The 21,060-nt window shown below is 35.4% G+C and overlaps 1 protein-coding gene across 3 annotated transcripts in view; it reads left to right on the top strand.

Annotated features, from left to right (window-relative positions):
• The window catches only part of PGGT1B (protein geranylgeranyltransferase type I subunit beta), a 56,936-nt gene that overhangs the window by 11,717 nt on the left and 24,159 nt on the right, over positions 1–21,060 (top strand). For all 3 annotated transcript variants that reach the window (XM_017865185.1, XM_017865187.1, XM_017865186.1), the window contains exons 3-6: positions 10,381–10,448; positions 14,034–14,185; positions 15,504–15,636; positions 20,947–20,992. In XM_017865185.1, coding sequence (XP_017720674.1) covers positions 10,381–10,448; positions 14,034–14,185; positions 15,504–15,636; positions 20,947–20,992 — 399 coding nt within the window. The remainder of the gene's footprint in view (positions 1–10,380; positions 10,449–14,033; positions 14,186–15,503; positions 15,637–20,946; positions 20,993–21,060) is intronic.

Genomic DNA, 21,060 nt, shown 5'->3' with positions numbered 1-21,060 from the left:
TTTGGTCTGTTCTTTAATAAGTGTTTATTTCCCCCCATCATTTTATTAGTGAAATGAGTTTTTTATAACACAATTATCTCTCTGTTGTTCTAAAAAGCTACATACTTCTCATTATTTAATCTTGTGTTGTGAGAGATTTGCTGTTATCTGGAGTTTCATATTATCCATAATAATTGTGTTTGTTACGTAATCACCAGAATGGCTAAAAATGAAAAAGGTGGAAAATAACAAGTGTTCACAAAAATGTGGCAAACTGGGACTCTCATTCACTGCTAAAGGAGTTTTACACCTGCTTCGGAAATCTATTTGGTTAAATTTACTGAAGCTGAATATGTGTATGTTCTACGACCCAACAGTTCTAGTGTATACCCAGCAGAAATTAAAATATGTTCCCCAAAAGATATGTTCTAGGATGTTTATAGCAGTATTTTTTATAAGAGCCTAGAACTAGTAATTATACAGACTACCCATCTTCAGTATAATGGATAAAGGATATACTGGCATATTCACACCGTGGAAAATGATACAGTAATGGGAATGAACAGTCTACAACTACGTTCAATTCTTGGAGTGTCACAAGCATGTTTTTGAGAGAAAGAAGTACATTCTATATTGTTCCATTTTTACAAAATACAAAATAGATAAAACCAGTCAGGGCTTTTGAGGAATACTAGAAGGAAGTGAGAGAGGCTTCTGGAGTGCTAGTCATGTATTTTTTCTTGAGCTGAGCACTGGTTATACAGGTGAGTTTATTTTGCAAAAGTTCATGGAGCTTTTTAATTATTATAGGAGTACTTTTTTTATGTTTATTACACTTCAGGGAAAGTTTAAACATGTTTTGGAGGTAGAGTTGCAGTTCACCACCCCTTTTGAGACCCATCAGAATTATCTTTCCTATTAAACTGTCAACTCCATGGACTTCATTGGCTTGGAGCCCATTGCCAATTTTTTTCTTCAGTCATTGCTGCTTAAAAGTTACTTAAAATATTTTTGCTTCCACCTGAATTGCAAACTTCTGGAAGGCAGATGAGTGAATGTGTCTTCTATTTCTTTTCCCTCTCGGTGCTTAAATCATTGTTGTGTATCAGTAGTTGTTAGACTATTGAATCACCTTCCCCTTCTCCAACTTTTTTCTCTTCCTCTTTTATATATTTTCTCATTTAGTCTAGGACCTCGTCTGGCTCCTGAAATATTTTCTAATTCGTAAAGCATTTGCAAACTGATAGAATATGCTTTCTACAACTCATAGGTCTGTGTTTGTCCTACTTTGAGATACCACGTAAAATCTAGGCAATTATAATATCTAAAAATGTTAAACAAAACCTGGGGATTATAAAGGAAAAATTTGATAGATTTGACTAAATAAATATTTAAATACTTTATGTAGTAAAAGATAACAAATAAGTGATGAATTTGCAGAAAATTATGACATGTATAATATTAACATTGACTATTAAGAATTGTTACAGATTCAGAAGAAAAAGATACATTGTCCTTAGAAAATGACAAAATTTATTGAGTAGTTAACAAAAGAAGTACAGATAGTCAATCAATACATAAAAAGATGATTAACCTTCCTAGAAATCAGGAAAATTCAATCAAAACAATGTTACATTTATTTTATTTTATTTTTTTATTTTTATTTTTTTATTTTTTTTGAGACGGAGTGTCGCTCTGCCGCCCAGGCTGGAGTGCAGTGGCGCGATCTCGGCTCACCGCAAGCTCCACCTCCCGGGTTCACGCTATTCTCCTGCCTCAGCCTCCCGAGTAGCTGGGACTACAGGCGCCGCCACCTCGCCCGGCTAGTTTTTTTGTATTTTTTAGTAGAGACGGGGTTTCACCGTGTCAGCCAGAATGGTCTCGATCTCCTGACCTCGTGATCCGCCCGTCTCGGCCTCCCAAAGTACTGGGATTACAGGCTTGAGCCACTGCGCCCGGCCACATTATTTTTTTTTTTAACCTAACATGTCAGTTTTACTAAAAGTTGCAGAGAATATGGGGGAGAGAGTACTTTAATATTCTGTTAGTGGAGGTGAAAATTATTACAGCCTTTTGAAGGGCAGTTTAGCAGTATATATATATATATATTTGCCCTATCTAACGTATTCTCATGTATGCTGTAATGGGTCAAATAGTGGCCCAATAAAGATATATCCACTCAGAACCTCAGAATTTGACCTTATTTGGAATAATTACTTTGCAGAAGTAATTAAGGATCTTGAGATGAGATGATACTGGATTTAGGGTAAGTCCTAAGTTCAATGACTGGTGACCTCATAAGTGAAAGGAGAGGGAGATTTGAGACACAGGGGGAAGGCTGGATGAAGAAAGAGTCAGGAATTAGATTTCATCAAGCTAAGGAATGCCAAGAGTCCCACAGCCATCAGAAGCTAGGAGGGAAGCATAAATCGAATCAGATCTTCCCTCAGGGTATCCAGAAAAGCAACACTCCCAACACCTTGACTTTGGACTTTGGACTGCAGAACTGTGAGAGAATAAATTTCTGTTGTTTTGAAGCATCAAGTTTGTCGTAATTTGTTACTGACCTCTGGAAACCAATACGTATGCACAAAATATATGTAGGTTTGGTTTGGGCATTGTTGGTTACAGTAACAAATTAGAAGCAAAATAAACGTTCATCAGAAGTGAAAGTTACATAAACTATGGCCCAGTAAAGAATATTATGCAGTAAATAAAGTAGATCTCTCTATATATATACTGACATGAAACTGTCTATCATATATATTAAATACGAGTTTTATATTTTTCTTCAAAGAATCAATATGTCAGTATGTTCAGTTCTTTGCCTTCTACTTTTAAACTTAACTTCCTCATAAAGCAACTTTTTCCATCACCTGCCCCACCCTGACTCATTCCAATTACCTGCTCCACCTGGACTCATTCTGATCTACCCTGACTCCCGCCAAACCACTCACCCTGTCTCTCTCTTTAAATTAGCCAATCAGAATTAGTTTAGCCTGTTTGGTCTAACCCTAGCCAATAGGGGAATCACACAGCAGCAGGGGCCACGTGCGTCAGGGATAAGAACCCCTTCCCCTCCCTTGTCCACGTGTGCGTTCACCATTGCTCCATCTGTAAGGGTGCACCCTTCTATAGAAGTAAATTGCCTTGCTGAGAAGAAAAAAGAAAATTCTATATTTGAGTGCTATTTCTTTTGTGGCACCGAAAGTTTACTTATAATATATATGATTAAATGATAAATTTAAAACATATACAGAGGTGCTTTAACAATCTATGTATGTAAATGTACAGGAAAAACTCAGAAAGGATACATAGAAAATCTTTGTGGAGGGGGAGGTAGGTGGGAACAGAGGTGGGGGATGGCAAGATAAGATACTTTACTGTTTTTCTATGTATCTGAATTGTTTGAATGTTTGCCATAAGTAAATATGTTTCTGTATTTAAAGCTTTAAACTAGAAAAATACTTAACCTCTCTTCAAAACATACAAAATAAAACAAAGTTCGTAGTTATACATAAATACTGATATTTTTGCTAATGGAAGAAATAATGCAGTACATTATTTACTATTTTATAATTTTCAAAGCACTGCCAAATACATAACCAGATGGATTTGTTCTTCATCTAACTGGCCTGTCCCAGAAGAGGAAACTGAGAGGCAAAGTGATTCAAAGACCTGCCTGAAACCTCACACAGATGATAAGAGATAGAATCGGATTGACATCCAGCACTTCTGACTCCAAGTTTCAATGTTGTTTTACTGTTTAAGTATATGGGTCCCTAGTGGAGACAATCATGTTTGGCATATAAGGACATTGTGAATATTTAATTAAAATTAACCCTGACTTCCACTTAACTCCAGGATTATAAAGACCCTAGTGGTTTCCTAGTAATAAGTGTATGGTGAGACCACTGGAAGATCGGGTCCTTCTCATTAACTTCAGGAAGGAAGCATTAAGGAAACACAAGGGGTCAGGTTGGGAATTGTGTGTGCCCTTCTTTGAGGGCACAACCAGAGAATTTTAGACTTAGAGTGAGGACTGTTACAGTCCATCATTTTACAAATGAGGATATTAAGGTTCAAAGAGATTAATAATTTGTCCACAGTAATACAGCTAGTTAATGCTAGAGACAAGATTAGAATACAGTTTTCTAGTCCTTTGGATATTTTATTTATATGTGCTGATTCAGGGCAATAGGTGGTCTGTTTACCATGCATGTTTTTCTGTGAGGTACAGATTTTTCTCATGGGAACTCGGAGAATGTCTTATAGCTTTAGAGGAAAATCTAGTATCTGTTCCATAATAGATCCCATAAAGTATTAGGATTAAGTGTTTGGAAACATAGATAAGAAAGTTTGATATTAAAGGGTAAAATGTTTAATGCTTTCATTTTTTTAGTGGATTCTTCAGATTGCTCATTTTAAAAAAATAACATGGGGAAGTAAGTATGGTTTCATGTGGCTAAGTCAAGCATGTTGCATATTTTAAAAATTATAAGTCATCTGTTTTGGAAATATTATAGATCAAGACATTTTGGCAAAAATAGTTTTACAGTGGTCATTTATATATCTAGCTTTCCCAGGTCAGATGTCTGGTAGACGATTCCACAGACCTTTTCACAGTTCAGCTGCAATTCTGAATTCTCAATTTGCTATCTTGTTGAGGGAAATATTTTTAAGTCTCTAATATCTGTGAAAGAATATCTCCTGTCTGCCTTTTCTTTAATTGGTGTATGTTCAATTCTAAAACAAATCTGTGAAATTTGGAAAATAGGTATATTAAAAAATTTTTTTTAGCTATAGAATGTTTCATTTACCTTGTCTGGTACTTTCTTGACATCCTTAAGGAGTTGTGTAAGGCATGTCTTCTTATTAGGAAATTATGTTTCTTGAGATTTATGCGAAATTATTTCTCTATCCATGAAATATAAATGTTCATTTTAAAATCAGAAATAGCCACATTCCTCACTTGAATTCTGTTTACTTAGGGCAAAAACTTTTAAAATGAGGATTAGAAAGTTAAGAGCATGATCTAATCAGTTTTAAAATATATTTAAGAAATATAATCATCATTAACAGTATGGTGATATTTTGGCCCAAGAGCTGTCCTTTATTATACCTAAATATAATTTTGAATGTAATTTTATATTTCACAATACAGCTTATTACTTTTATGAAAAGCAACTCCCCTGATTAAAATAAACCTCTTTATACTCTCAAACATTTATATTCCATAAGTTTATAACCATTTTTTAAAGAATATCTAAAGGTACTGTCAGTGCTTGACATAAAGTTGGTTCTATGAGCTTAATAGTAAAACACTAAGTTTTAAAATGAGATATAACTCAGTCATCAGGCAAGAGTCAGCTTAATAAATTTCTTTCCTGTGCAGACGTGCAATTAAATGAATTATTCTTCCTTATTGTTGATAACTTTAAATACGTTATGTTATCTAATGACATACCTCCTGCATACTTACACATAAACACACACATAGTACATCCATGTACGTATTCCCATTTTTGCTACCTCTCTCATCTACCCAGTTTTCATTTTTCTTAAGTAACCTTAATTTTGTGATATAGTGCTATCTAAAGTACTTCTATTTAACAGCATAAACTAGTTTGACTCTATGGTTCTACAAAAGTGGAGAATATATTTACCAAATCAGTAGTTCTTGACTGTGACTATGTATCAAACAGGGATTGTGTTTCTTTTTAAATACAGTTTTCCAGGCCCTATCCTCATGTTTTTATGCAGGAATGGGAGGGGAGATGCAAGAGGCATCTCTGTTTTTTCAAAATAGGCAGTTGATTCTGATGGGCAGCCAGACCACACAAAGAATTTTCAGTTTGTTTTGCAACTGTTAAATAGGAACACTAGATGGTGCTGTTTGACAACCTGGAAAGAGATTTATCGTGTACCCAGAGTATGCATTCAGTGATAAATTTCCAATGAATTGTGTGTGTATACGTTCTTCATTATCATGAAAAGGTATGCTTACTAGAATTCTAAAGGAAAGCACAAGAGCAGACAAATATTGACAGAAACCACAAAAGAGTACCTAATACATTTTTTAAGTGGTGATTTTTTGATTTTTTTTTTTGAAATGGAGTATCATTCTGTCACCCAGGATGGAGTGCAGTGGTACAATCTTGGCTCACTGCAACCTCCATCTCCTGGGTTCAGTCAATTCTTCTGCCTCAGCCTCCCAAGTAGCTGGAACTACAGGTGCATACCACCACATCCGGCTAATTTTAGTACTTTTAGTAGAGACGGGGTTTCTCCATGTTGGTCAGGCTGGTCTGGAACTCCTGACCTCAGGTGATCCACCCACCTTGGCCTCCCAAAGTGCTGGGATGACAGACGTGAGCTACGGCACCTGGCCTAAGTGGTGAAAATGTTACCTCCTAATGAGCATCATTTTTTAAAACATTATGATTTAAGTGTGTGACTGATAATTTAGTGAATGAATAATTTTCTTGATTTCTTAGTTACTTTATCTTAGCTTTCCATAAGAAACAGTAAAACCTCTTACTATAGAATAAAGTATACACTTTAGAATAAGTAAAGAATAAACTTCTTTATCCAGCTTCGCAGTCCACAGGTGATTAAGAAGAGGGCAAGAAATATTACATTGTCTTTTCCCTGTACTGTGACTGTGGTGCTTAAGATCCAAACACTTTTTACATGACAGTATACAGTCTTTCTGGAAAAAAAGAAAAAAAGAAAAACATCTTTACTTTAAAAAAACTTTCCTTGATAAGTTGCAACAAAAGCTATTAATTTCTTCCTGTTTCATTTTTGATAAAATATAATTAACTGATTTTGAATGGTTACTGTTTATTAAGCCTTGTTTCACTTTGGTAAGCACAATCTAAACATGTCCTTTAACCTTTACAAGAAGCCTGAAATATATTACTTGCAATATGTTATCGTTACTCGTTCAAAAATGGAGGGAACTGGCTCAGAGAGATTGTTACTTGCCTGTAGAACTCATTGATAGGAAGAATAGGATCCTGAGTTTGATTCCAAGTGTCTATGCCATAATCTTCTAACCTTATACGGTACTTTTAAGTATCAGTATTTCTGCTGCTTTTCAGAAAAGTTATTTATTTAATCAGGCTAAAAACAGAAGTGAGCAAACAGAAATGTCATTTATTGATTTACCTCTGAGAAAATGAATAAATTCATTTATTTCACTCAGAAGCAGATATTTGATGGAACCACTACTGTATGTCTGCCTCTGTGTAAAACACCTGACAGAATTGTTTAAGTTGGTGGGGGACTCAAGAAAGGTGTCCAGTTGCAAGTATAAATTCAGAACTGACAGATGGTATCAGAGCTGTCTTCCATCAAAAGTAGAAATGGGATCACATTTTTATGGAGGACTGTTAGCAAATTAGTAACTTGAAAGGATGCCCTTTAAAAAAGACAATCCCAAGAACAAAAAAGAAAAAAAAGATTTAAAAAATTTTTAATCAAATAGGAAAATACACCTTTTGATACTGACCCTCATCCAACTAGAGAGGGATTAAAAGAAGTGATGATAAAAGGATAGGCTGGTTGCAGTGGGCTCATGCCTGTAATCCCAGCACTTTGAGAGGCCAAGACAGGCAGATCTCTTGAGGTCAGGAGTTCGAGACCAGTCTGGCCAACATGATGAAACCCTGTCTCTACTAAAAATACAAAAATTAGCTGGGCATGATAGTGCATGCCTGTAGTCCCAGCTATTCGGGAGGCTGAAGCAGGAGAATTGCTTGCACCCGGGAGGCAAGGTTGCAGTGAGCCGAGATCATGTCCCCGCACTCCAGCCTGGGCAACAGAGCAAGACTCTGTCTCAAAAATAAAAAGGATAAAGGAATTCATAACTTGGTAAGAGAAAGATAACTTTTTTTTTTCTTTAAGTATAGCATTATGTACAATTTGGAATATGGGGGTTGTGTTAGGTAGAATTCTAAAGATGTTGCCCCAGGATTTCTGTTCCCTGGTAATTCAGTCAAACACTAATCTGGGTGCTGCTGTGAAGGGACTTTGTAGATGGGAGTTAAAGTTATACTAATCAACTGACCTTGAAATAAATAGATTATCCCAGGTGACGTGTGTACAGGTGGGCTCAGTAAAATCACATGAGCAGCAGCAGAACGCAGAAATGTTCATCATGGTATTGCAGAGAAAGGGAGCAGAAGAGAGAAGGGAAAGTCAGAGAGGGTCTAATGGAAAGGATTTGAGTGCCATTACTATGAGAAATGGCAAGAGAGGATCTAGGAGCAAAAAGGGATACCTACCAGCAAAGAAATGGAGAACTCAGTCACACAACTGCAAGGAAGTTGATTCTGCCAGCATCCTGAATGAGCTTGGAGGCAGATTGTTCCCCCAAAGCCTCCAAGTAAGGAAGGTAGCCCTACCTACACCTTAACTTTAGCCTAATGATGCCTGTGTTAGATTTCTGACCTTAACAGAACGGTAAGGCAGTAGGTGTTTTACACTGCCAAGTTTGTGGTAATACGTTATGGCAACAGTGACTAATACAGAGAACAAATTTCAACCTTATTCGTGTCATCTCACACCATTAATATTATTTTGTTTATTCCCTTCCTGTCTTTGTTGATATGTGCCATTTGCTTAATTATAAGCATAATAGCGCACATTTATTTTTGGATCTTACTTTTTTGCTGAACGTGATCAAATACTTTTCTCTGTGTTGCTACATAGTTCTAATGATTATCACTTTTAATAGGAGTATAGTGTTTCTTTCAGTACATGAGGCGTGATATGCTTAACCTGCTGGGCTTTTATGGTGCTTCTAGATTTTCCCTGTTATTAAACTGCAGTGTGCATTTCTTCTCATACTTGAAATTATTGGAATAGATTCTCAGATATATCATGACTGGGTCAAAAGGATATGAGTGTTTTTGTAACTTCTGTTACATATTGGCAAGTTTTAGGTAGCTTACCAATTTATAAGTCCTTAGGATAAGAGAACCATAATCACTGAAATCATAATCACCATTAGTATCTTTTTATTTTATTTTTATTTTTTTGAGACACAGTTTCACTCTGTCACCCAGGCTGGAGTGCAGTGGCACAATCTTGGCTCACTGCAACCTCCATCTCCCGGATTCAAGCGATTCTCTTGCCTCAGTTTCCCAAGTAGCTGGGATTACAGGCAGGTGCCACCACACCCAGCTACGTTTTGTATTATTAGTATAGATGGGGTTTTACCATGTTGACCAGGCTGGTCCAAACTCCTGACCTCAGGTGATCTACCCTCCTCAGCCTTCCAAAGTGCTGGGATTAATGGTGTGAGCTACCACGCCTGGCTGCTAGTATCTTTTTAAAATACATTTTTTTGCCAGTAGGGAGATGATAATTGGTGGAGAGTTTAAATTTAGTGGTTCCTAATTTGTTCAAAGAATTAATATATAAACTACTGTTTTAAGTATTTTGGGGGGATAAGAAGCTGAAAAAGTATAGTACCTAATGAAGAAGTAGGAGAGTGAAAAATAGTTATAATGAAGTTAGTCATGCACAAGTCATAATCTCTTATGAAGGTAGTTCTTCATATCAGAGACTAGACCAACTCAGTTTTTTTTTTATCAGCAGTGCATTTACAGTCTGCTGATACTGCATTGTTATTTTCAGCATCTATCATACTGATTTTCTAATAGCTATTAAAACCCTAATTATTGTGTAGTTGCTTGTTCTTTTAAGTTCCTAACTTACATTCCATTGATATCTTGAGAAATGAAAATTTTTAGATAGCAAAAAAGTATGCATAAACATATTTTGATTGAGTAGAGAGAGACTAAGTGCTAACTTAACAGTATTCTACATACTTCAAAGCCAAGTGGATTACTGGACTCAGAACGAAGGTCTAGCTAATACGGAAATACAAAGTACATATTTTCTCTACAACTTTATACCTTTAGCTTGCTCCAGTGTAAAGAAGCAGTGAGTTAAAGTAAAAAGATACTAAATGAGTTAAACTAAAAAGACAGTAGACCCTATTGTGTTATTAACTGTTACCCTGAACATTCGCTTAACCTCTGAGCTTCTGTTTTCTGTTCTATAGAAAGGGGGATTGAATATGTTGATCACGTAAAAATTGATCTTACAGGAGAATTATGAAAGGACTTTATAGGCCGTGAGGTGGGCTATTAATAAAAGGGACATGATAGAAATCATTATGTTATCTGTGACTCGTATGGAAATTAAATGAAGAAATTCCCATAAGCACCTAGAATGGACCTGGCACATGGTAAGCATTCAGCATTAGCCAGTATGAAAATGGAGACTAGAATAGTCTGTTTCTGAAAGATTGTGTAATTAAACTGCTTTAGAATCTGTGCAAAAAATAAAGTGTACTTTAAATAAGCACATGCTTTTATTTTCTAGGATCAAATCTAAATCGCTGTGGTTTCCGAGGCTCTTCATACCTGGGTATTCCATTCAATCCATCAAAGGTTGGTTCTGTTTGGGTCAGAAGGAAGCAGAAGGGATGTAGGGATATTTTAGTAAAAGAGGAAGTTAAGAAAGTACACAGAAAAAAACAGGCTTCCAGGTTTCAGTGTGGCTAAATATTGTCTAATAATATATATATTATAAACTGAAACCCTTTAAAGGAAGTCTATACCTACTTTACTTCCTCAAAGAAGTGCACTTTCTTCCAGGAATAATACATGCAGTACATAAACACAGAGAAATTTCTATTAATTGTTACAAAAAATTGTCTCAGTATCATGTATCTGTGTGTAAAAGTTACTGGTGATTTCCTGAGTAAAGGAAAGTAGAGCACTGAAGTGTTTTGATACTTGCTCTCTAAGAAGACAGTAAATTTCATTGTGTTATAGACTCTACATTTAACTCACATTTCTTAGGAATAAAAGAAAAAGTCCTTCTAAAGGTAGTGATTGAAGACCTAGGTAGTGATTATTTTAATGACTTTTATGAGAATATGCAGAACTTCTTCATGGTTATATCCAAAGGCTTTGATACCAACACATGCCAAGATAAAAACAGTGAGTGCGAAGAGGGAGGAGCCTTCTTTCTTCTTCAAAGGAGCAGACCCAGAAGAAACTTTGTAGGTGTTCCATATGTACACAAAATATCAGTATTTTTCTACAGGAGAAAGTGGAGAAAAACATCATTTTTTCAAAAGAGGCCTCACAACATAGAAACTTTTTCCTTGATGGGGCCAGCCTGCTTATATAATGGTTATTATTATAACCATATAATATAACCATATTATAACCATTATATAATGGTTATAATAATAACCATTGTTGAACTGAGTATATCAAGATTTGTATTCACTTGCAAGGTAAATGGAGAGCTACCAGTTTTTCCATAATCAGCTTCAAATTTTTGGAATAAATAGTAGTAATTTTAGAGAAGATGACATACTTTGATAGAGGTACTACTTCAACTTTCTTCCTCTGCCTTAAGCTGTAAACCAACTTGCCTGTGTTAAGGTCATATGTATTTACTAGCAGGACTCCAGTTATGGGTGCCCACTGTATTTAGCAGGGAATGAGAAAACAAAGGATTCAGAAAATTTGTACCTTTTCATGCCTATCATATTTTCCAACTTAAGCTAATCCTGAATAAAGGTAATGTCTTCATTTAGTCATAATGAACAGAATATCGTGCCATTGGTTATGATAACCGTTATATAATACTATACTATATATAGATATCCACCTATATTTGTTGCAGTGCTTTAATAACATTACTTTTAAAATATGATCCTTCCCCCAACCGACACCTGCACCACAACATTTTCAAAATAACAGAAGTAAAATTGAAGAAGAAACCATTATTGCCCTTGGTTCACAGACTCTCCTGAAACTCCTTTTTGGACCTTCATTCACCTGGACCCTGGTATCTTCTAGGCAAGCTAGGTCTCACTTCATGCTGTATTACCTTCATCTGAATTCTGGGTGGTAAAAGAAACGATATTCCAAGTGGTATCACAGAGCTGTCAGAGTGGTGGCTGAGAGTCTAGGAGACAGATTAGGCCAAGAGAATGTGAGGAGGCACATTGGTTTGTCCAGTACAGAATATGAATAAAATATTGTCACTGAGTTTTCTTCTGAAACCACCAGACGATCCATGGACCATTCATTGACTTACCTGATGAATGCTTGGGACCCTCAGTGGCTGTAGAGCACTTTTTGAGAAACACTGATGGATCCTCCCACTATTCTCATGATTTCCTTTCACAAATCCCATGCTCTCTATCAAATTTTGTATTGTCCTTAATGTGCACCCCAGAGTTTTCCTCCTCTAATTTGCTTTTACTTTTTTTTCTACCTATAATGCCTCCTCTTCATCTATAGCTGCCCAAGCTCCTCTTTTGCAGAAAAGAATTACTTTTTAAACCCATGTATCATTATCCCTCCCTTATGACTGCTCATTACATTTTATTGTAATTATTTGAGTAGACTTACCTTCTGCCCTTAAGGTTAAGGTCCACATTTAATTTATGTTTGGCTTCCCTGCAGTTCTTTTAACATAGCAGGTGTTTACTTTAAGTATCAAAAAGTTAAATATGCAATAGGAATTCTAAGAAGTCAATTGTAAATGTGGAGTAGGATAGCCAGGAGAACTGGAGCTTAAGTTCTGAGGAGGAACTTAGAATGAAAGATGTAAAGGTGGAAATTTACTTGGTACATTTGTGAGACCATATAAAGAACTGTGTATCTGGCCAGGCACAGTGGCTCACACCTGCAGTCCCAGCACTTTGGGAGGCTGAGGAGGATGGATCACTTGATCTCAGGAGTTTGAGACTAGCCTGGGTATCATGGCAAAAACCTGGTCTCTTCATAAAATACAAAAATTAGCTGGATGTAGTGGCACGTGCCTGTAGTCTCAGCTACTTGGGAGCCTGAGACAGGGCAGGAGGATTGCTTGAACCTTGGAGGCGGAGGTTGCAGTGAGCTGAGATTGTGCCACTGCACTCCAGCCTGGGTGACACAGCAAGATCCTATCTTAAAAAAAAAATGTGTATCTAAAGGTGGGTAGGTGAGGTGGGTTCAGATTATTATAATAAGAGTAGTGAACACCATTCACACTCATTCTGTGAGGAACCACAGAAGGTCAGTATGCAAGAAAATCTTACAGTTAAGTCATAGGTGGTTTCAAGACCCTTGAATCTTGACTCCAAAGAACTAGTGGCCCCTTTGATATTTGCCTTGCGCTTAATCATCATTAAGATAACTAACAGCTTTTTAGACAGTAACTTACTTAATCGTCACAATAACCTTGTGAGGTGTAGTACTAATATCTTCATTTTCTAGAATTAGGAACATTAAGCAAGCCAGTGAGAAATAGAACCAGGATTTTATGCCTTTCAATGATTGTAAAAGTTTACATTTATTATAGAAGGCAGAGGAGTTTATTTTAATTGTATCGTTTTTTAGTTTCTTATGTGGTGATCACTACTGTGGTATTTAACTTAGATTTGTGCTATATAAAACAAGTTTTCTTTCAGAAATCTTTTTTTCTGGAAGGCTGTATGCTTTTCTGACTTTATAAGACTTAAATTATAAGTGATAGAGTTGATTAAGTATGAGGTTTAAGTAATTTAGCCAGGTATGGTGGTTTGTGCCTGTTGTAGTCCCAGCTACTCAGGAGGCTGAGGCGGGAGAATCACTTGAGCCCAGGAGTTGGAGGCTGCAGTGAGCTATGATTGCACCACTGCACTCCAACCTGGGTGACAGATAAGACCCTGTTACTAAAAAAAAAAAAAACAAAAAAAAGTAATAAATAAATAATTTGATTTTACCTGAATATCATCAGCTACTCGTGCCATAATGCCCTGAGGTATGCAAAGAATTTAAAAAATTAAGGTAGCCTGCGAATGTAGTTCAATCATATTCATGTTGAGATATATATAAAATGGAGATTTGTTTTCTCAATAAGATGTCTATACAAATCAGTATAAGCCACATTTAATCTTACTATTTACTAAAACTTTGTCAGATTTCTTAATGAAATAAGTTTTCATATCACTTCATTAATTAGTACTATATTAATTTTGTATTTAGGCTCCTGGAACAGCTCATCCTTATGATAGTGGCCACATAGCAATGACCTACACTGGCCTTTCATGCTTAGTTATTCTTGGAGACGACTTAAGCCGAGTAAATAAAGAAGCTTGCTTAGCAGGCTTGAGAGCCCTTCAGCTGGAAGATGGGAGGTATGAGTGATTCTTTATTACTTTTTTTATAATAAAAAAAAATTTTGGAACTAAAAAATGGATACAATACTATACTAGATCTTTAGAGGATCATACTCTTATTCTTAGAACTCCACCTAAAGCTTATAAGGTACATGATAAAGTGCATAATCAAAAAAGTGACCCAAGATTTCTTCTGTGAGTGAAAATAAAAATAATTACAATAGCCAAACACCTTTCTCTTCCTTCTTAACAACAATGGGCACATAAATAAATGGTTGAATAATTTCAGGATTGGAATGTAATTTACATTCTAGATGAAAAATTGATATTTTGAAGGACGTGTATGTTTAGTCTGAACTTCGGTTCCCTGCTTTATGCTGATTAGGGTAGAAAGGGGTGAACATTGAATATTATATTCCAGAGTTGGTAGTTTCTGTGACGTTTTTAAAGGATAAAAAAAGGAGTTCATATGTTCATTAGTATTTGGTGATTCACGTGGTATGTCTACAGATGAATCTTCCTGGAGCTTTAAGGTAGAAAAAGATTTTTAAGTCTGAGAAGGGATAAAGCAGTAGTGAAAAGGCTAAGGAAAAGACTGCAAACAAATCCTGCTGTGCTGTTAACTCTTTGTGTTCCATCTACTAATAGCTCTGTTTTCCTGTCAGTGTTTTCAAAACACTGCTCTTGATGAGGGAAGAATAAATGTAGACAATTAGAATAAATTGACACTAATTGGAAACACTATGAAACTAAATATTTACTTCAGCCAGTACATGTATGACTTATGTCTCAATATTTCAGTGTAGTCTTTGATTATTGCTTCCTTATTCTTGTTTATAAATACATACACAACATACATTGCTACCTCTATACAACTAATGTGTAAAATTAAAATGCAGTATGATCAATCGATTAAATGGTTATCTGTGTATACATTTAGAAGAAATTTCACATAGAAAAACTTGAGCTTGGAAATTTCTTACTACCCAGTGGGTCTCAGGTTTTACCTTTACTTTTTCTGCCATTCTCAAGCCAGTGTACTGCAGCTGTCCCTGGCTGGGAGCAAATAAGTGTATGCTGAGTAAGCATCTGGGAGGGAGTAACATGGTAGTGTGTGAAATGACCAAGAAATCAAAAGTTTGTACTAGAATGATGATTTAGAGAAAGTTTTATATTATTCAAGTTAGTAGTCTTATTCTTTACTGAATAATAAAAGTGGAATAATCAGCAGATTTTTCTGTAAGTAAAGATACACAGGAGGTGTTTCTAACCCCCGTGCAAAAAAAAATCAGAGTCCATTGTTAATAGAAAATCATACTGTTGTTATTATGTTCAGTTTCTGTGCAGTACCTGAAGGCAGTGAAAATGACATGCGATTTGTGTACTGTGCTTCCTGTATTTGCTATATGCTCAACAACTGGTCAGGCATGGATATGAAAAAGGCCATCACCTATATTAGAAGAAGTATGGTGAGTTCTATTGATAAAATTGACTATGTAGATTGTTTTTGCTGGTACATGAGGGCTGTATTATAGTGTATGTCTCATCTCTTTCGCCAACGATTTGTAAATGAGAGCATTAAGATTGCTTTTTAGGTAAATTGTGTATCAGAACACAATAAAGAAATAAAGTGCAGATTGACTCCTTGGCCATTAAAATTTAATATGATTTTATTTAAAGAGGCAGTATCTTTATAAGAAAGGGATTGGTCGACTTAAAAGAAAAAGAAGTAAAATCTGAAAGTCAAATATTGACAGCTTATTCTAGCAGGAGTTAGTAGAGAGTCCTGACAAGCAAACTGGAAGATTGTGTTATCTTTGGTGAGACTTTTTATTGGCATTAGTAAGGAAAGCTTAGTCTCAGCAGAACTATCCTTTGCTGTACTGTGTCATCTCTGTATAAAAGGAGAAATAAAACTACTGCTTCACAGGTTTATTATTTTCCAAATGAAGTGTTTCATTTTATAGATTAGAATATTTTGAGGCTGTTAAAATATTTTAGGCTGTTAATTCAACTTTCCGTAGGCAGTATTTCAAAGTGAAAGTGTCTGAGTTCCTAAGGAGAATGGAGTTGCATTTAAGTGAATGTGTAACTGTGGATCAGATTTTTGTAGAATCTACAACAGCACAAATTTTAAAAAGCCTGTGGATACAGAAAGAAGACACCATTAAAGGAGTTTTAAGAGGAAAAGAGATTTATGTTTGATAGGAGGGTGGGTGATAAGAATTTTTGGTATGAATGGTACAGAAGTAATACTGGCTTCTCAGTGCACTGTATTTGGAGGTGCAGCAAGTTGATTTGCCCTACGTCTGCTCACTTGGTTAAGATGGCACATGCCAGAGTTTTCTCTGTGAAGTTAGTACTTTTCCCTTTGTAATTACTGAATATCTTGTCACGGTGAGATATCTGGAGACTAAATATTCAGTAAGTCCCTAATCAAATTTTTATCCAATAGTGTTGTTAGTATGCATTGAAGGTTTTCCAGCTCTCGCATCCTTCCTATAAATATCAGTTAAAATTCTACTGTTTGAAAAAAAACTTTCTCTTTGCCTTCATTTATTTATTTACTTGTACTTACTTATTTATATCTCTATGGACTCTAGTTTCTAATTTTATTCAATGGGTTATTATCTGTTACTGTCATTATTTTGATGCTCAGATTGCCCCAGATTAGGCCTACTCAAAAACCCCTTTGAGTAGGCTCTATGCCCTTTTGACATGTTATCCTCATTCTTTGAAGACCTCCTTGCTTTCTGGCACAAGATATTCCAGGTTTATCTTCTGCTTTTCCATCCTCAGCTCTGGAATCATTCATTTCTTTGAGGAGCCTTGGTTATTCTTGTTGGAGGACAGAGTTTAGAAACTTGAATCTGGGTACTAGGTATGCTCATTGGTATTGAGATGTCATTACTTCTAGGCCTTTTTCAGGCAGAGATAGCAAATGTATGCATACATAGGCATCCCCTTACAGACACACACAATCTATATTTCTATGTCTATTTATGTATCTATATATTAAAACCATGAATATCGTGATGCCTCAAATTTCAGTCTAACACCACAGGGCTCATTTTAACTTTCGTCCTTTCATTTGTAACTCCATTCTCTGAAAGTGACAAACAATCCTGGCTCCTATTACCCAGAATACATTGGTTCTTTTTGTTTTGAGTCAGAGGGCATATAGTCAGAATACTGTATTTAAGAAGTATTCCAGTTACTTATTTTGTTTCCCTCCTTTAATATGGTTGTTATCTGCTTGAAATACAAGTAGGTTATTTGTTTGTCTTTGATTTCCATTTTAGGCTTTTCCTTCACTTTTAGCTCTCTCCTGCCCACAACTTTGTTGACTTTATTTATTTACTTAATATGTGAAAAATTAATTTGGTTCTTAACTTCAGAACTATACAAAAAGATACATACAGAGAAGTGTGACTCCTTGCCCCTCACCCTCCCTGTCTTCCACCCTCTTCTTCACTCCCATACTTAACATCTTGTTCCCTGTCACCCTGTAGGTAACCATTCTCATTAGTTTTCAGTTTATCTTTCTTCCATTTCTTACTGATGAGAAGATACGTATATTTTAATGCTTTTCTTTCTTCATAAGGTAGCATACCATACTCATTTTTTGCTGTTTGCTTTTTTCACTTAACAATATAGCTTGGGAGAAAAAAAAACAAACAAAAAACCATCAGTACAATGTGAAAATTACTCCTTAACAGTTCAGAGAGATTTTTCTCTTTTTCTTATAGTTTCCTATTATATTACTCCACTGTGTGAATGCACCATGGTTTTTTTCAGCGATTCTATATTTAGAGCATATATTTTGCAATTACAAATAATGCTGTAATTAATAACTTTCTGCATATATATTTATATATTGTTATAGATACATCTTCAGAGTAAATTTCTGGTAGTGGAATTGCTTGATCAAAAGGTAAATGCATATGTAATTTTATTAGATATTTCCCATTTTCTCTCCAAAAAGAATAGACCAGTTTGTTTTCCCACCAATATAGGAGAGTGCCTGTTTTCACATAGACTCACCAATAAAAAGTGTTATACTTTCTTTGTTTTACCTTTTTTTCTGGTGGTGGAAAATGATACTTCAGTGTATTTTAATTTTGCTCCTCTCATGATTTTCATTTTATTATTTCTTTTATTATGAGTGTAATTGACCATTTTCTTAACTCGAGGGCCATACAAATTCAGACTGCAGGCCAGAGTTAGCCTTTGGGCCATTGCTGACCCCTAGTTCTAGTCCATTATTTTGCATTTGCTTTTTTTTTTTTTTTTTTTTTTTTTTTTTTTTTAAGGAATTCCATTTTAGTGTCTGCTCTTTTGTTTGCCTGACGTTCTTTTCAGCCATTTTATCTTTGACCTTTTTGACTTATTTATCTCATTTTTATTCTCTTGGCTGTTTTCTGCTTTTTTCAGTGTCCCTTGTTGTATTTTCATTTGAGATTATTCTTCTTTAGTCATCCTGTAATTTAGAATTTATTTCTTATTTTGTCTTTTTTTTCTATTTCTTTTCTAACACTATTTCTCTTTTTATTTCTGTTGTTTGTTCGTCTGTTTTTAACTTTTAATTTCCTTTTTTATTTCCAAATGCTTGTTTGAGGATATGTATTTGAGTGTGGAGTGCTACATTACAGTTTTCTTCTGATTCATGCCTACTTCTTGGGAGTAGAGGCAGATTTTTATATACTTAGGTGTTTTCATTTCATTTGCTGTGTTTTCATCTCAGAGTTACTTTTGTATGTTAGTAATTTTATGGAGTTTTTTTTTTTTTCTTAGAAGAATTCCTAGTTTAAGATTGTTCTCTTCGTTGTAATGAAGTATGCTTTCTTTAATGGGTGGCTTTTCTTTGTGGCTGGGATTGTTCCATGATTTTTATGGTAGGAAAACGGTTCTCTTTTGTTTCTCAGGTATCTGAATTTTGCTCTTTTGAGTTTTCCTTTATCACCTGATTTTCAAAGGGCTTCTCCCTCCGTTTTTAACTTTCTTCACCAAAATTTGAGCCCTGCCACCTTGACTTGCACATTCTTTTAGGTGCCTTCCATATAGCCAGTGCTGTGTTTGCCAGGCCTCTTTCAGAATAGGCTATCCTCATTTTGCATGATAGTGCCATACTATAATGATAACCACAAAAGCTGAAATGATACACAGTGATTTTAATCATCAATGGGAAAAATTATGATTGTTTTGTGACCTTTAAAATTTTTTGCCGAAACATTGAAAACTCTTCCTGTCAGTTATAAATGCATAATGTTTTAAATAGTAAAATCAGCATATAGTATACTATAATGTTTTAAATAGTAAAATCAGTATATCGTATACTATAATTTTAAACATTGGAAATATTGAGAATATTGCCCTCTTCTCATTATATAAGTTATAAGATGGAGTCTTTTTTCTGTGTGTAGGGAAATAATCTAAGTTTCTGTCAGCTTCCAACGTATGTTTTGTGTTTTCAGTGTTGTGAAACCTCTGAGAATTCCTTTTATGTGAAGTTTTTTTGCCCATAGCAGTTCCCTAAAACATCTTCATCTTTTTTTTATCACAAGCCCTTCCCTTGCTTATAGATGTTTCACCTTCACTTAGTTCTTCTGACTGTATATCTAGAGTCTCAAACAGCAATATTATCAACTTCCCCGTAATAGCTATTTCTTCTATAACTCTAATTTTAATTTCATACCCAGTGTTAATGCTTTTTATTTCTTTGCTGCACTTTCATCTTTGTTGGCCAAGCCCCTCTTTCTGTTATGCCTTTTAATAAAACATCATGTGGGTTTATCACTAAGAGACAGAGCACAACCACATCTGCTATCTGTGTGTGAACTGAATAACATGTGCAATGACCAGTTCCTAACAGACTTTGAAAAAGGTGGTGTGATTGATCACTGATCACGATGCACATCTCTTATTTATGTAGTGATTTGCAGACTGAAGAGCCAGGAACGGAGTTTTGTACTTTCTGCAATTACAGTTAATATGCTGCTGTGGTTGCTGAAGTTTGTTGTGTTACTTAGCTAAACCATGGCAACTGGAATGTGTGCATAAGAGAACTGTGCAAAGTGAGAACCGCCTGTATTTCTCATATTTAGGGTGGACTTTCTCTTTTAGGCAGTGATTTTCGATCAGTCTCGGAACTACTGTTCGCTCCCCCCTCATGATTTTTCATGAGTCGCCCTTGCTCTCTGCAGAGGTGTGTCAGTTTGCAGTAGATGGCTTGCTGGGAGTTGATGTTTCTTTTTCTGTAGACAGATAATCGGAAGCTTGAGTGTGTCTTCTTGCTTTGCTAAGGTTTGAGTTTTTAAAGTTTTATTGTTCTTCTGTTTTGATTTTGGAGTGTAATGGCTACCGTTATTCTCAGTGACCCCAGACTGCCTCAAATAGACTTGTTTCATGTTTATAATGTTCTATCAGTGTGAAATCCTTACATTTTCCTCCAACTCATGCATACTTGCAGTGATAAAGGAGTAAGGTTTGGAGCTTTTATTGAATAGAGATTGAATATGTAGATAACTTTGAACAATCTATTCTCAAAATGTGCCTAGTGCGTGCGTTTAGTGATTTGGCTTGGTGAATAAGAAGACAAAATCAGGTATTTGAAAATGCCTAATTCTATTCTCCATGGGGAAAAACGCATATTTTGGAAGATATAAAGGAGAAATAAAATTAGAAGAGACCACAAACTTAGTGCAATGGCAACTTATTTATTCATTTATTATTATCATTATTATTTCCCTATTAAACTGAACAATGTTTTTCTTTTTCAGTCCTATGACAATGGACTGGCACAGGGAGCTGGACTTGAATCTCATGGTAAGACATCTTAAATAAGTGAACATGTAGTTTCTTTTGTTGCCTTAGACAACATCTTGGTGTCTTCA

The sequence above is a fragment of the Rhinopithecus bieti genome, unplaced genomic scaffold, assembly GCF_001698545.2.
Source record: "Rhinopithecus bieti isolate Rb0 unplaced genomic scaffold, ASM169854v2 scaffold_79719, whole genome shotgun sequence".
In the NCBI taxonomy this organism is placed as follows: Eukaryota; Metazoa; Chordata; class Mammalia; order Primates; family Cercopithecidae; genus Rhinopithecus; species Rhinopithecus bieti.
This window is presented reverse-complemented; position numbering and strand designations above follow the sequence as displayed.